General features: G+C 41.7%; 1 protein-coding gene across 2 annotated transcripts in view; it reads right to left on the reverse strand.

Moving 5' to 3' along the window:
* Nucleotides 1-2,345, reverse strand: part of IGF1 (insulin like growth factor 1) — a 73,844-nt gene extending 71,499 nt beyond the window's left edge. Inside the window, exon 1 of one of the 2 annotated variants that reach the window (XM_022599836.2) lies at nucleotides 1,301-1,797. In XM_022599836.2, coding sequence (XP_022455544.1) covers nucleotides 1,301-1,363 — 63 coding nt within the window. In that variant the 5' untranslated portion in view covers nucleotides 1,364-1,797. Of the gene's footprint in view, nucleotides 1-1,300 lie in introns of both variants that reach the window. The other variant, XM_022599832.3, reaches the window with a different exon arrangement.
* Between the last annotated feature and the right edge of the window lie 14,190 nt (nucleotides 2,346-16,535).

Genomic DNA, 16,535 nt, shown 5'->3' on the forward strand with positions numbered 1-16,535 from the left:
TGAACAGTTCAGCATACACAACATGGAAAGTTCATTTGGAGTTTTCCAAACTTGTAATCAATGCAGAGATAACACTCCACAGCCTCTTTTAAGATCATCTAAGCAGGGAGACAAAGCCCCCAGCTGTCAGACCACATAGCATATGTGTATACTGACTTCATTTCTTTTAAAAGCAAGGTAGCCGGCATGCACCTTGGCATCTCGAGTGCAGCAGAATCAGGTGCCTGACAAGGATGTATCCTTAACTCCTAAGCCACTTGCTTGACTAAGGAAAGTCCCAGTGGTGGAGTATTTGAAAGCAGCAAATGATTACCGTACTAAGCGGTAGGTACGTTTTATGAATTGAGCCCTCAGGCAATTGCATCGGGGAGCCAGTGACAGCGGCTTAAAAGTGCTTGCAAATGGGAAAAACACAAGTCTTGAGAGATATAATTTTGCTGAGAATGGAAACTTGAACTAGGGCCAGTGATTGGAAACGAGAAGTCAGTGCATTGACAACGCCAGCCAAATTTACCTAAAGAGACTTTACAACACCGAGTATAAAATCAGAGTTTTACAACACAAAACCCCAAGTCCAAACTTCGCCCCTGAGAATCCTCTTCAAAAGAAAAAACTTGGAATAGCAGTTGCTAGAAAGTTTCCGCTTTCCATATACAGTATGCATTTGTTTAAATTATACGAATGTGCAAGGTCAGCAAGAGTTCTTAAGGAGTTCTTTTTCAGAAGAGCAAAGTAAACTTCACTCTAACTTTGACTCTCTGGGCGTAAGTGCAGAGAGTTCCGGGACCTTCGCTCCAAAGACCACATTTAAAAGCTTTAATATCATTTAAAATGTAACTCTTTATGTGTGGCATGCCTTGTAATAAAAGTCCTGACAAGTTACACACACACAGATACATACACACACAGTCCTACATACACACGAACATGGTCTTAAAAATAAAACATCTGCACCTGCAAAAAAAAATCCAAAAGTTCATATCCATGCTCTATAGCCCTTAACCATAGACAGGATTTAAAGGAATCTTCTATAATGACACCACTCAAGCCCTGCAGAAGTGGAGGATTTAGCATAAGTACCTTGCAATAGTTTTTACTCATACAGATATCTGTGCAAAGGCATTTATCTCCCGGAGCTATTTTTTCAGATCCCACAGAATTGCATATTCAGCAATTTATAAATAACTCCCAGTGCCGAAACAATGAAAATTCTAAATTGAAGAACATCTCTAAGCAGAAGCAAACAGTACACAGTTTAAAGAAAATTCCCCAATGACTTCAAAGAGTAAGAAATATTTACCTTCAAGAAATCACAAAAGCAGCACTTAAATAATTGGGTTGGAAGACTGCTGATTTTTCCCATTGCTTCTGAAGTGCAAAGTCTGGAAATGAATTGGTTAGCAGGAATAATGAGGCAGAAAGAAATCCAGGGAGATGGGAGATGTTGAGAGCAATGTCACATTTCAATTTTGAGGACTTTATTCCATTGCGCAGGCTCTATCTGCTCTGAATTTAGCAGTGACAGTGAGATTTAGCAAACAGAAGAGGGATTTAGAGAAAATCCTCACATTTATCTACAAAACACAGACACTGTAGACAGGAAACAGCTGGGGGAACGCTTGCCTTCTCTCTCTCTCCCTCTTCTGGCAAAGTTATCGAGTAAGGACTTTTTTGGGCATGGTGACAAATAACATCATACCTTTGCATTTTAAAACTAGAGCACAGAAGCATTTTTTCCCTTAAAAGAATGCGTGTTAGTGACAGGGTGAGCAGACATTAAAATACCAGTGCTGTCCTCTGATTAACTTTCTACTGGGCAGGAAGACACACACATCTGCTAATACACCTTACCAGTATGAAAGGAATACACTTGGAGGATGGGCAAGCAATTTTATATTCCAGAGCCAACGCAAAATTAAAAAAAAAAAAAAAAAGAAATGAAAAAAAGACCATCTCAAACATACCCTACAATTTTAACCCTCAAATGTCTGGGGTAAACTAGATTGGAAGACAGCGCTGGGATGACCCCTCGTCCTAGTTGCCAAGTGAGGGGAATGATCTCATTTCCTAGAACCTGGAAAGGGGCGGGCAGCTTTGCAGTTGGCTCCCTTTAGGACACTGTCTAATGCTTTCTGCCCACGACAGGGCAAAGATTTTGCTGAGCTGTAAAGCCAACTGAAATAATAAAATCTTTTTCTTCCTTCCGCTACTCTGCTGCTTATCACCCCCAGCCTCACCCCAGGGGAAGGGCACCTGAGGGGAAAATGATTTTCCTGTCGTTCATATTTTTCTGCATAACTTGAACCTGAGTGTGTGTGTGTGCGCGTGCACGCGCGCGTGCGCATGTGAGTGCATTTTATTTCTCCAGTTTTTGTGTATTCTAAATAACACCAGCTGGCTAGCAATACCCTCTCAAGGGTTATGATGTCATTCAAATCTCTCAACTGGATGAGTGGCCGGCAACATGGTCCAAGCCAGCTGTTTTGCTATTTATAATGTATACTTGCATTTGCCATTGAGAATCAAGTTCTGATCTTTTGTCAATATAGTTTGCACCAATTTCTCTTCGGTTTTGCGAAGTAGGAGATAAGAAAGTAGATTATGAAATAAGGTTGCAAAAGCCCAGGTCGGACATCCCACTTTCCCTAGAGGTCTGTCGGGGCATGGCTCCCCAGGGACGGTGGAAATAGCCTGGACCTTGCCTCTCTCTCTCGTGATTCTCAGGAGACCCAGTGATATTGACGCATCGACTCAAAACAGAGGTCTGCTGGAAACCCTTGTCTGGGTCTCTATGTTGTCCTGTGGCCAGGAAGTTGTTTGCAGAGGTGAGTGCCCTCGAAGGAAAACCCAATTGGTTTTGAAAGGGGGTTGAGTTTGCTCAAGGCTTCTCTGTGATTCATAACTTGTGGCAGTGTTTACCTTCGAGAAAGACAAGTTAGACGTTCGGAGTGATGCCATTTTAATGGTGCAGTATATTCAGCATCAGTTAGTGAGTGCCTACTGTGTGCCCAGTTACATGCATCACAGTCAAGGCCCCACAGGGGCTTTCAGCTAAGTGGCAGAGACAGAGAGGAAAACTGCTGTCATGTGGAGGGTATGTGCTCTTTTAAAAATACGAAAAGGGCACACTTTCTCTGGAAAGACAGGGAAGTGAAACCCTGTTGAGAATCCAGGATGGGGGAGGAGGGGTGTGTCATGAGAGGCTTTGGGGTGCAAAGTTGGGAAGTTTCAGTGGATGCGATTTGACCTAAAGAGTCTACAAATATGCATCATCAAGAGGTGGCCGGGGAGGCATCTGTAGGTGTGTGGGCAATTCCTGTACTTCGAAAATAATCCAAGACTTCCTTTAATTATCTCCCCTTCACACATTTAACTTAGGACCTGATTTACCGAAGATCTGTTTTTTTTTCCCCCACAGCTTTGGCAGATCACATCCTTCGTGGAAAAAAAAAAAAAAAAGTCCAACTTCCTCTCATGGACTTTGATAACGTAGATTGTCTCACGTGTAGAAAGATCTGCCATTTCCACGTGTGCAGAGTCAGGTAACCGCTGAGTCTTGGTGCTGGGTGCCTGGGTCCACCGCTGGGCACCTTCACAGGTAAAGGCTGTGACTTTCCCATTGCAGTTCTCCCTTGTTTTAATCGTTCCAAGATGTCCTAGGAGCTCACTGCCCTCTCCAAGGCTGTACCCCAGTTTGATGGGCTTTTTTGGCATGCCGTGTGAACAGATCACCTTATCCCCAACCATTTCATGTAAAAGGCTGCTTCGGGAGACAGAATGCATACCGTTCCATCCGACAGTGGGCTCCTGCACTATCGACACACTGATTCACAGTCTCTTGGTTTTATAACCCCAATTACCCTTAAAGGATAATTGGGTTTTAATTTATGTCCCAGTTTTTATGTCACAATCAAAGAAAACTGAAATTTCAGTGAGTCGTAATTATCATCAGCTGTGCTGTGGAAACATTCCGATGTGAGCTCTCAGTTTCCAACAGGGAAAGCAATTTCCTGAAGTGATTACTGTATACTTCAATATGGAGAATGGTCTAGATTTCTGGGTAGGGTAAGCCAGCAACAGAGCAATAATTCCTAGGGAAATAGCCATTTTCTTGGCTAATTCCAGGAGTCAACATGAAAGCCAAAGGGCAATAAATGTGCCACGCGATGACTTTTTAATGACTGAATCCTGCACCTGTTTAGGAGAAAAAGAGATGGATGCACCTATTACTAGAGGGTCCAAGGTGGTAGTAAATCTAATCCCTAGGAAAAGTTCAGGTCAAGAAGCCCCATTGGAGAGAAACATACGGGGTCATTCTAAAATGACTGAATGATTATGTAGTCTCCTGCCTGGAACAAACTGACAGGTAGATATGGGAATTATGTGCCACCAAAGTAGCAAGGATGTGCTCATCATGAGAACATCCACTCCTGGAAATGCAGAGATTCACAGTTTCACCTTTTGCATGTGTAATGCCTGAGGGATATAAATAACTCTCCCCTAAAGCCTTCTTCTTGAGTAGCGTATTTGCATAAAGCTGCAGTCTCAGAAGACTTCTGACACCTTTCTTAAAAAAAAAAAAAAAAGTCGTTCATCTCCTTAAAGAGCAGGCTGCTGATTGAGATTCACAGAAAGGGGTGGGCAAGACCCTGTCCCCCACTCTTTTTTTTTTTTGCGGTACGCGGGCCTCTCACTGTTGTGGCCTCTCCCGTTGCGGAGCACAGGCTCCGGACGCGCAGGCTCAGCGGCTGTGGCTCACGGGCGTAGCCGCTCCGTGGCATGTGGGATCTTCCCGGACCGGGGCACGAGCCTGTGTCCCCTGCATCCGCAGGCGGACTCTCAACCACTGCGCCACCAGGGAAGCCCCCCCCCCACTCTTTTTGCTCGAGCCACATTCCCAGTCCTCCCCATGTCAACTGCAGAGTTGCTCATTCAAAAGCTCATCTCATATCCATGTGCAGTGGGGCAGACTTACAGTTTATTTCATTAATGTCAGTGCTGACTCCTACGAAAAGCTTAGGATGGATATCTGGGGGTAAGAGGACTTTGGAACCAAATAACGGGTGAGGTTTAAGGCTTTGGGGCCACCCACCAGGCAAAGAACTTGGGGTAAACTACTGGGCCTGTCTCCTGGCTCACGGTTTGTGAGGAGGGTTGGTCTGGGAGTGTATTCTCCAATGTCTGAGATCAAGGTCTGGTCAATTCAGAATGTAAAACTCAGAGGAAAAGGCTGGGCCTCAAAAATACTACAGGCTGCTTAACAAGGGGACCAATGTCAGCTCCAAAAGATCTGCTCAGAAGCAGCTCTGTCAGCCCTCAGAAAGATCTTTAGCTCAAAGGAACTGCTTTAAATCCTTAGAGGCGCTTTTCCCCCACAGCTAGGGAAAACAGTAATAGGGAGAAGAAATCCTCCCACTAAAGAAATCAATGCTTTCTTTTCAACATCAAACTCGGATCTTATTTCTTCTAAAATGTCAAAAGGGCAAATACTGAGAACAGCCAGAAGCAAAACTTTTGTGGTTTGGGTAGCAAAAGAATTCTTCGCAATGGCAGATGAGGAGTCACTGCATGGGGCGAGGATGGCGTGGTGGAGTGAGAGAGCCTAAGGGCTCACCACAATTGCCCCAAGTTGAAAAGAAAGTGAGTGAGGAAAGGAGACACCAATTCCGAATGTCAGGGGCAAGTACCCAAAGAACGCTTTCTTTCGGAATCGAAAAATGTGCGCGCCCTCTAGTGGCCGTCGGGGAAACTGCCACCGCAATCTTCACCGTTGATGTGTGGAATTTGGGAGGCGTGGGGAGTTTTGCAAAGCTCGGGATTCAAATATACTTTAAATTGCACTTATCTTTTGAAACAAATAAGCTAGGTATTTAATTCACTCTAGTTTTAAAAAAGGGAAAAGTACAAAGGGAAGAAAGGAAGATGATAAACTTTACGAGAGCAGGGATGGCGTCTCCACGGCTCTACTCCCAGGGCTTACCTTGGTATGGGCTCCAAACATTTTGTTGGTTGAATCAAAGTCTGGAAAATAAATGACGATAAAGGTAAACTATTTCACATAAAAAAGATAATAAACTCTCTGAGAGTGAAATGACCAACTTCTTCATTTTATAAATAAGAAAAATGAGGGGTGGGGGAGTGGTGGATAGAAAAGTGACTTGTTTTAATGTAACAAATTGAGGTGCTTGCAAACCAAGCTCAAATTCAGTCCCCCTGTCCGTTCTACACTGTTTCTTCCACATCAGTGTTCAAAATGTGGGCTTTAACACTGATGGTCAAAGACATGGCATTAAAGAATCATGTAAGAGTGGAAGGGGTTCCATTTTTAATTCTCTTTAAAGCCAGTAAAGGCTATTCCAGGCAGAGGGAACAGCATGGACAAAATTCTATGGGAATGAAGAGGTTCCCAGTGTTGTGATGTGGGAGATAATGCTGCAGCCATGCTCTCAGACTCCTGCACTGTGGAGGCCCTTTAGTCTCTCCTTTCCCCATCAGTAGCCTTCACAGAGCTGTAAGACCAGAGAACAGTCTCATTCCCTCACGATTCTCTTGTAAACAAAGATTTGTATGTAACTGAATCTGTGATTAATTCTGGGAATGGCATAGTGCCTCAAGGTAAATGTGCAACAGCAGACCTGGGTTACATTATAACCTAGGCCAATCTGAGTAGTGCTGGGTAAGAAGAACGGAGGTGGAGATTGATCACGCAATGATCTTGCCAGAGATTCCATTTTGAAAGATTTAATTGTAGTGTTTATACTTCGTTAAGTAAATTTTAATGGAAAAACGAAATGATTACGCTTGATAAAGATTTTCCACAATAAGGGTTGAAGCAAAAAGATCTTATTTCTGGTGAGCCCTGAACTTTCTGGAAAAACTGGTTCATCAGAACATCCCATGCTTCCTGTGGGTCAACTGAGGCAGTTTTATTGTGCTCTTTGAGAGCAGGGCACATAGCCTCCAGCCTCGATTCTTCACTTGAAGGTGGCTGCTAAGAAACACTTCAGACTGCTTCCCGTGATGGTTCCCTGCATAAACAGAAGTTTGAGTAATCAGTTGAGGAGGAGAAACAGAATCTAGGGGAACCCTTGGTAATGATCCATTTGGGAAGCATATATCCTTGGAGACTGTACCTCATCCTATGCCCAACATAGTCCCTTGAGGGTGGAATGAAGGTGTGCCATGGAAACACACGCTCTGCTCCTTTTTACAACACCTTGGTAAAGGCCTCAGCTTCTTTCAGAGCTCAGAGTAAGTATTTAAACTCAGTTGTATTAGTCAGAGTTCTCCAGAGCAATGGAACAAACAGGATCTATTGCCTATCTGTCTCCTCTCTCTCTTTTTTTTAAATTTAATTTTTATTTAAAAATTAAATAAATTTTAAAAATTTATATCGGAGCATAGTTGATTTACACTGTTGTGTTAGTTTCAGGTGTACAGCAAAGTGATTCAGTTATACATATACATATATCCATTCTTTTTCAGATTCCTTTCCCATATAGGTTACTGCAGAATACTGAGTAGAGTTCCCTGTGCTATGCAGTAGGTCCTTGTTGATGATCTGTTTTATATATAGTAGTGGGTATATGTTAATCCCTCTCTTGATCAATATGCTTTAGGGAGTTGGCTCATGTAATTGTGGAGGTTTAGCAAGTCCAAAATCTGTGGAGTAGGCCGGTAGGCTGGAGACTCAGGAAAGAACTGCAATTTGAGTCCAAAGACGCTATGCTGGCAGAATTCCCTCTTCTTCCAGGGAGACCAGTCTTTTCCTGTTAAGTGACTCGACTGACTGGATGAGGCCCACCTTCTTTATGGAGGGAGATCTGCTTTACTCAAAGCCTACTGATTTAAATGTTAATCTCATCTAAAAAATACCTTCTCAGAAACATCTAGAAAGTTTGACCACATATCTGGGTACTGTGGCGTAGCCAGGTTGACACATATAACCACATTAGTGGTTCTCAAAAGGTGCACTCACTGACCCTCCCTCACGAAAGGAAACTCAAGTTAATGGATTACATTTCCCAATTCTAAGTTTTCCTCTCATACATTAAACTTTGGCTCCTGAACTTATGTTCCTTGGTCGTTGCCAAAAGGAAGCCACAGCACACTTGCCTTGACAATATCATTAATATTTTATGAAAATTCTGTTCATTGGTGACAAGAAGGTAAACAGTGCTTCATTTTTTTTCCTTCCACTAAGGAGAACAAGTGTGCATATGACACACACACACAGCCACACTCAAATGCATGCCCACAATCACACATGTCAACATCTGTGCTTAATTTCTCCAGATAATAGGTGTGTTCATTCCCTTATTTTAAAAATTGCAGTTTTGATCAATGGGAAGAAGTTTCAGACATAAGGTAGTGTTTGGGGTAGGGTGATGTCCTGCCCTTTGGCAAAATGGAGAGAGAGATTTCCCATATGCTTCTGTCCCCAGAGACTGACTCTATGCCTGGATTAATGGGGGTCCTATGACCCTCTGGGTAGCAGGATGACAAGTGATTTTAACTTTCTTCTCAATACTTTTCTGCACTTTCTAGATATTATTATTATTTACTTTCAGCAGGTATTACTTTTATAGTTAACAGTTGTTAAAAACATCATTGAATAGTGTTATCTGTACTCAGTATTGACTGAAAATGTAGCTTATACATATATGTATCTTTATTCTTCAAAGCTTGAGGCTGTATGCTTACTGTCTCAGTCTTGGCTTGTTTACGTGACATTTATATGCACTCACTCATCAAACCTCACCCTCATCAGCCCCTCCTTCCTTTATCATGCCTTTGAAGTTCAGTCTCTTCCTCTCAATTTGCTCAGTGTTGTTCTAGATTGGATTGATGAATTCCTGGATTTTTGGATGGGCTTCTAACCAGTTTTCCCTCACGGGAATCTAGCCAACTCTGGTTGCTGGAATCCTCTTCTTCAAACGCCATGTTCATGTTACACCTCCTGAGAGTTCCTTGGTCACGTCTAAGTCCTCTCCTGTCACTCAAAACCCTCCCTTCCTCAGCAGTCTTCTCTCTTGCTAATGCCCATCATGGCTTCTTCATAGCCTGTTACTGTTCACCTGTCCATCCCTGGCCCCCGCCTAGTGATTGGTTTTTAATAGGTTCTCAATAAATATTTGTTAATTAATAATGATAATAACCACTAACATTATTGAGTATATATTATATTCAATTCTTTATTTCATATTATTTTAATTATCTCACTTAATTCTCACATACCTTAATGAAATAGATACTTTACTTCCACTTTTGTTTCAAAGTGCCTGGTGCTGTTTTGGGAACATACCAGATTCTCAAAAATATTTGTTAGATGAATGAAGAGAAAATCGAGCCAGGAAAAGTTAAATGATGTCCGATGGCTAGTAAATTATAGAGCCAGGATTCAAATTCACGTTGGTCTAATACACGCCACTACATGGTTTACGCACCTTTGGTAGATGGATGATCTCTTGCAATGTTTTGTTGTACTACCCCTACATTCCCCCCAGTACAATGTTGGACGTTTACTGGTACTCAGTAAGGGGATAATTAATTCTAAACATGAGTTTAGAATAATTGTAATAGCCTTTTCCAAAATAGCCAGTCTGAAAAGTTCAGAGATGAACACTTAGGCTGGAGTCTGGTTACAGCCATGTTTGGAGCATTTTAGGGGAAACTAACAATGAGAGATTATGTTTACTGGTCCTCATTGCCACCACTTCTAGCCTTAGCTACTGCCTCCGAATACACAGAGAGGAAACCAAGTCCCTGCAGATTTTTCTCTATATCATGTTGCTTCTAATAAAACAAAACAAGCAACCAAAGCGGCAGAGACAATTACTCTCCAGAAACAAGATGTACAAGCCAGGAGCTCAGGCAAGGCCTGCCTCATACTGAAAGCCACTTATACTCTTCTAATTACAGTAAGAACAAAGGATAGACTTTCTGGGGTGTAGTCTTCCTGGAGCTTTCCCTGTGGGCAACTGCAGTAAAGCAACTCACACTGGCAAACATTTGTCAACTGAATCCATTATGGAGAACGGTATGGAGGTTCCTTAAAAAACTAAAAATAGCACTACCATATGATCCTGCAATTCCACTCCTGGGCATGTATCCAGAGAAAACCATAATTCAAAAAGATACATGCATCCCAATGTTCATTGCAGCACTATTTACAATAGCCAAGACATGGAAGCAACCTAAGTGTCCGCTGACAGATAAATGGATAAAGAAGATGTGGCACATATATACGATGGAATATTACTCAGCCATAAAAAAGAATGAAATAATGTCATTTGCAGCAACATGGATGGACCTAGAGATTGTCATACTGAGTGAAGCAAGTCAGACAGAGAAAGACCAATATCATATGATATCCCTTATATGTGGAATCGAAAAAAATGGTACAAATTAACTAATTTACAAAACAGAAATAGAGTCATAGGTGTAGAAAACAAACTTATGGTTACCAGGGGGGAAGGGAAGGATAAATTGGGAGATTGGGATTGACATATACACACTACTATATATAAAATAGTTAGCTAATAATGACCTACTGTATAGCACAGGGAACTCTTCTCAGTACTCTGTAATGACCTATATGGGAAAAGGATTTTAAAAAGAGTGGATATATGTATATGTGTAGCTGATTCACTTTGCTGTACAGCAGAAACTAACACAACATTTTAAGTCAACTATATTCCAATAAAAATTTAAAAAATAAATAAATAAACTTTGTTCTGTTGAGACATAAAGGCCTTAACATTTCCCACTCAATGACAGTTTATGCTGTACTTCTTAGCGTTCTAGAGGCTAGTGCAAACTCAGTCTTTAGTGTCTATACTTCCTTAGATTAGGGAAGAATCTACAGGTTGTTGTGGAATAGACGACATAGCAAATCCCTCTCAGCCTGCCTTAGAATTGGTGCAACTTGGGGGTTCTCAGAAAGCTATTGCTTTTCCTGTCTGGCAAGTCCCAAATGGAGCTTATGATGGATTAGGGACAGTTCCTAAAGTCTTACTGACTTTCCTGCAATTCAAGATAGGATGGTTTGACCAGATTGTATTCTCACTGACTAGTATTTTAGCCTTTTGCTCCCAGTTATTCTTTGTGTGTGTGTGTACCCCCTTCTTTCCCTGGTTATTGAATCTTAGCTGAACTATTTCCTTTTAATCAACTGCTCTCTGGCTTTACATCCCTGATTCTTCACAAGGAAAACAGTGACTTAAAATTTGGATCTTGCTGGAGCTAGAGCACTGTCAATCCAACTGGCAGGCTCCTTCCTAGCTTGAGTTCCCATCAAGGTAGCAATCCCACATCCTGGACTGGCTAGCTTCTCTGCTTTGGAGAACAAGAGACACCCAGAGGCAGTTGTAGCATTTGCGAAGTTTGGAGACAGTTTGGGACTGCTAAGTAAGGACATCTGTTTTTCCCAAGGGGCTATCTAGGTCAAGTCTTCCAATATCTGGACTCTTCTGACCCAGTAACTTTTGTGGATTTTGCAGATAAAGCAAAGGTTTTCAAACTACAGACAATTAGCCAGGTGTTGCCCCTATGGACAGCCTCAATGGGACAGGGGACTCTTGTGATCCAAACCCAGCCAACTCTCAGGACCCAGACACAAAACAGACAAAACATAAACCCCGAAACCCTGGGGAATGAAAGGAATCTTTTCAGTGGGAGAGAAGAACCAAGAACAGACAATAAGTGCAGTCGGGAATAGCCAGACAATAGCAATCACCAGCAGTTAGCATCAGTGGTGATAAATCCGCGTTTTTACGGTTTATAAATAACAATTCCACAGGACCTTCATTGAGCCCTTTTGAAAAATTTCAGCAGCAACCATGTCCTGAGCATGCCAAGCCCAGGGCTGTGTTATCCTACACAAGAGGGATTTTCTTTGTGGAGGGAAACCATTTCCGAAACCCATGACGAAAAGATGCAACTCATCAGTTGGGGCAGTCCAAGTACCCACACTAAAGCTGGGGTCACCCCGAACTAGAAAAAACATCATTCTCTTGGAACTACTAAACTATGCTGACTGGAAAGTAAGTTTACACAGCTCAGCGTCAAGCAATTTGGTTAAGTCCAGAAAATGGGCAGGAAATGCCAGGGCTGGGCTGACATGGGTGCCCTGAGCTACAGCATCACTTTGAATGGGACTATTATTTACTTTCTTAAGTAAATATCATGTGGCAAAATCATGCCTTATACAAACCAGCTGAAGTGTGTGATGTAACCATGTTAACACGTTTTTATAGTCCTGGAAGAATGCGATGGGATTGGGTCTATCAGTAATCATGTAAAGAAGCCGAGTATACATTCCAGATGTTCATTATGTCCCAATCATTCGCTGGGAGCAAAGTGGAGGCTTTCTCCTTGCCCAGGAAGCCTGATTTTAGTAATTGAGACAGAGACACACTTGAAATCTGAAACACTTGGAATTATAATGCTAAATCCTACAGTTCCAGTTAGGTAAGTGTATGTGTGCAAAACAAAACAAACATGTAAAAGCGAGTGGAAAGAAAGAAAGAGAAAAAGGAAAAGAGCAAGCCGAGGCAATACTATAGGACCTTCCCATCTGAGGTCTTTCTTTCCTTGTTTAAGCCTCACAGCGCTATGCTCATTTCTACTGTCAAACAACCTTTGCTGGAAAGGTCTAGGGGCACAGGAAGTAAATGCAGCTGTATATCAGCTCCAATGGATCACTGAGTAACGGACCTTCGTAAAATCAGACCGTTCCATGTCCTGCACAATCAGAAAAAGATGCTTTTATTTGTCGAGTTGCTTACATTTCAGTATCTCCTCCAAAAGGAATTAGTTCCAAGCAACCTCTACTGAGCCCTCTTAAAAACTGTTTAGACTTTTAGACTGTAGCTTTCTGCTTCACACTGTTCTTTATCCTGGAGGGTAGTGTACTGAATCACACCAACTTTTTGGGTGAAGTTATTGTGGAACCAGTACAATTCCCAAGCCCTTTATAATTCAGCTTGAACTGATCTTTTCAAACAAATGTACCTCGTCACATAACTTAATTGGCCCCCCTGGCCAAATTGGGACTACTTACCACACTGTCGACATGCTTTGCCCCGTTTGACCCTTTAGTTCCTGATGAAGTATCTTCGCCCCCCACCTCAACCCCAGCTCTTTGGGTTGAAAATTTCAGCACATTTTCCACCTGCCCTTCCTCAGCCCTCCGGCTATCTCTTCACCCCTCCATTCCTGCACCAGCTAGAAGTGATGTGTCATCCTTGTCAACTTGCATATCACTTTGTCCATGCCTTCTCCTCTTGTAGGCACTTATGTACATATGTAGATTTTTATTCGTACATTTATTCCTTCATTCATAAAATAGCTGCTGAGCATAATAGGCAACATGCTAAGAACTAGAAATACAACCTATGTTCTTCTACCTGTGTTCTTCTACCCAGTACCTGCATTACTTAATTGTGGCCTTGACCCACTTTGAAAAAAGGCCTCCTAGAAACACAAAGGGTAAGAGTGTTGTGGCTACTAACTGTGGGCTTTAACCAAATAACATGAGCCCTAAGTAACTTTTTTTAATGCAGGTTGACTTGAGAGATGGTAGTACATTTAATGTTGAAATAAGACTAGAAATATAAGAATCTAGAGGCCATTCTTTGAAAAAAAAAAATGAGCATGTAAAAATTACCTGATATAGCAATCATGGTTTAAAGAAGCAATAATAAAAACTAAAATCTCAGGTTGCTTCAAACCTCTTAGCTGGCAGAACAAGCTTAGTGTTATAAGCCGAATCAAATCTTCTCCACATTGAAATTGTAGTTTCCATAAATTGAAAGCACAGAGGTAGGAAACAAATATCCACATGTTCTTGAAAAATGAGGAAGCAAATGGATTAAGAATAAATCTCAGCTAACTCATCTAAATGCTACAGATAAAGATTTTACTATAGTTGCCTTGGGCCAGATAAGCTTTCACCATGCCTGCCTGGCAACATTATGATCAACACAAGCAAGTCTTCCAAAGTGACCTCTGTGGTCTTAAGTCTACACAGAGCAGACGACTCTCCAGTGTGGGTATTTGTATCTCAGTCGGTGCCCTCCTAGCCTATGACCCGCCCCCCGCCCCGCCGGCCCTCCCCCACCCCTCCCCCACCCCAAGCCCAAATCTCCAAGTTAAAAAGGTCAAGGAGCTCCAAATCAGCAGCCCTGAAGCACATTCACTTTCTGTGTTGGCATCAGGCTTGTAAGCTCTGCTATACCACGGCAGTTTCTGATTCTAGACAGGTAGCAGATCCGGTTCGAACTGAATGCAGTGAGTATTCATGGAACTTCTGCTATGTGTCCAGCTCCCTTGGGAGTCGCTATAAGGACACAGAGAAATACAAGACATGATCTATGACCTTGAGAAATTTGCTATCTTGCTTTAGAGACTAAACACACACACACAAAGTCAAAGATGATATAGTCATGAAGTGTTAAATTAAACACACGATCAATTTCCAAATTATATGATTATTGTTACATGTGTATTGCTATGGTGGGCAGAGAGCGGAGAATGGGCCCTTGACCTTGCCTGACAATCATACTCCATTTCCCTTGTCTGTTCACTCACCTCCTTTTGTAGATAACTCTTTCAGATTTTCTCTTCTTGCCCCAATTCTCTACCACCTTTACCACCATCCTCACTCTTAGGTGAAGACCTTACTTCCTGTTTCATCAAAGAGATAGAAACAACCATAAGAGACTTTCTGCAAGCTCTTCCCATAACACTCACCTACTCACTCATTTTCTTGCCACCTCCTGTTTTCTTTCCTATTAGTAGACATAAAGGTCCATGCTCCTAGTTGAGGCCAACCGCCACTTGCATCCCTGCTCTCCTATCAAGGACCTCAATCCAGAAATTCTTCCCCCCCTCCTGTATTCTCAGCTCTCTCTCTCCTGCATCGTTCTCATCAGCACATAAATATTCTGGCCCTTCTCCCATTTTGATTCTACTTCCCCATGTGGCTGTCACCTCGTTTCTCTCCCTCTTTTTACCACAAGCATTATTTTGTTGAACTTTTCCCCACTTAACTTAATTTTTTAAAATTATTGTTATGGGGTGGTCGGACAAATGGGGAGATTGGGATTGACATATATACACTAATATGTATAAAATAAGTAAGTAATGAGAACCTGCTGTATAAATAAATAAATAAAAATTATTGTTATGGAGAGCAGGGAAAATCACAGTTTATTAGTACTGAGGATTCCTAAAGGTCTGGTTCCAACTGGATAGACATAAAGTGTTTTCTTTCGGAGAAAAAGAAGGCACCACTTAAAATTAGGTACAGTAAAAAGAGAATTGGGATAAAAGTAAGCACTTGTGTACCGTTAGACGTCACAGCCAATAGTCTAGCAAGTGGATTAATGTCCCTGAGCCTCAATTTCTTCATGCAGCTCTGATTTCTTGGAGTGGATGAACATTGAGAGCACAAATCATTTGTGAATTAGGTACTGCTATTTATAAAACTGAATTATAACTATGATAATTTTAGTCTATTGGCAGGGAATAATTTATCTTGTAGAACTGCACCAAAATTATGTTAGATGTAGGTGGAGAGCTACTTGAGAAAAATCATGGAAAGTCAGAAACAGCAACAGACAAAGGTCAACTGGTAAATTGCCAAGACAGTTTCTAAAACAGTTGATCTGTAGACATCTAGATGAACATGAACTATCTGATAAATACATATCTATCCCCAGCATCAAAGATAAAGGCAATCAGTGTCACCTTTTCCTCTTACTACTGGGTACTGGAATTTTGGATGGCAAATACAGAAAACCATGACCATCTTTCCTCTTCACGATCAAACCTTGTTACTTGACATCATAGAGGAAGCTACAGAAATGCAAATCCAACATTTAAAATAATCACTGTGCATATTTTTGCTGGGGGGGATAGGGGAGTGCCAACAAAAATACATATCTGCTACTAGTGCTTAATGGACCATGTTTCAAGACAAGAATCAGAAGTACAGTATTGATAGACTCATGGAACTTTAGAATTGGAAGGGATCTTAGAGGCCATCTCAGGTCCAACTGCCTATTCATTTGATATCTCATTGAAATGGAGAATGGGAGATCTGATGAGGGATAGTATACAGAATAATGGGTACAGTGATCCCAACTGGGCAAGAGAACAAGAAGGAAAAAATGTGTATTTTTGCTACATATGTTCTCTAATGTGGCACTTTGTAGAAAAGGCACATGGTAAACAGAATGGCTTCTTGGACACATAGATGGGCGCCTGCTTGGGAAAAGCATTTCTTCTAGATTTGTGTGCCTCAGAAAAGAGGGGCAACACTAAAAGAAAGGAAGTTTAGAAACAGATTTTTGGATGGATAGGCCAAGCTTCAAGATGGTCCAGATGGGGAAATAGAAGCATCATGTGAGAAAGAGTAAATAACTGTCCCCCAAAGTAAGTGTCACAGAAATTGAGACAAGACCTGGGTTTAAATCCCAGGAGTATCACCAAATAGTTCTATGACCTTGGGCAAGTTACTCATTCTCCCT

This window comes from Delphinapterus leucas, chromosome 11 (genome assembly GCF_059928025.1).
Source record: "Delphinapterus leucas isolate spDelLeu-1000000601 "Yukka" chromosome 11, BTC_Dleu_Yukka2, whole genome shotgun sequence".
Taxonomy (NCBI): domain Eukaryota; kingdom Metazoa; phylum Chordata; class Mammalia; order Artiodactyla; family Monodontidae; genus Delphinapterus; species Delphinapterus leucas.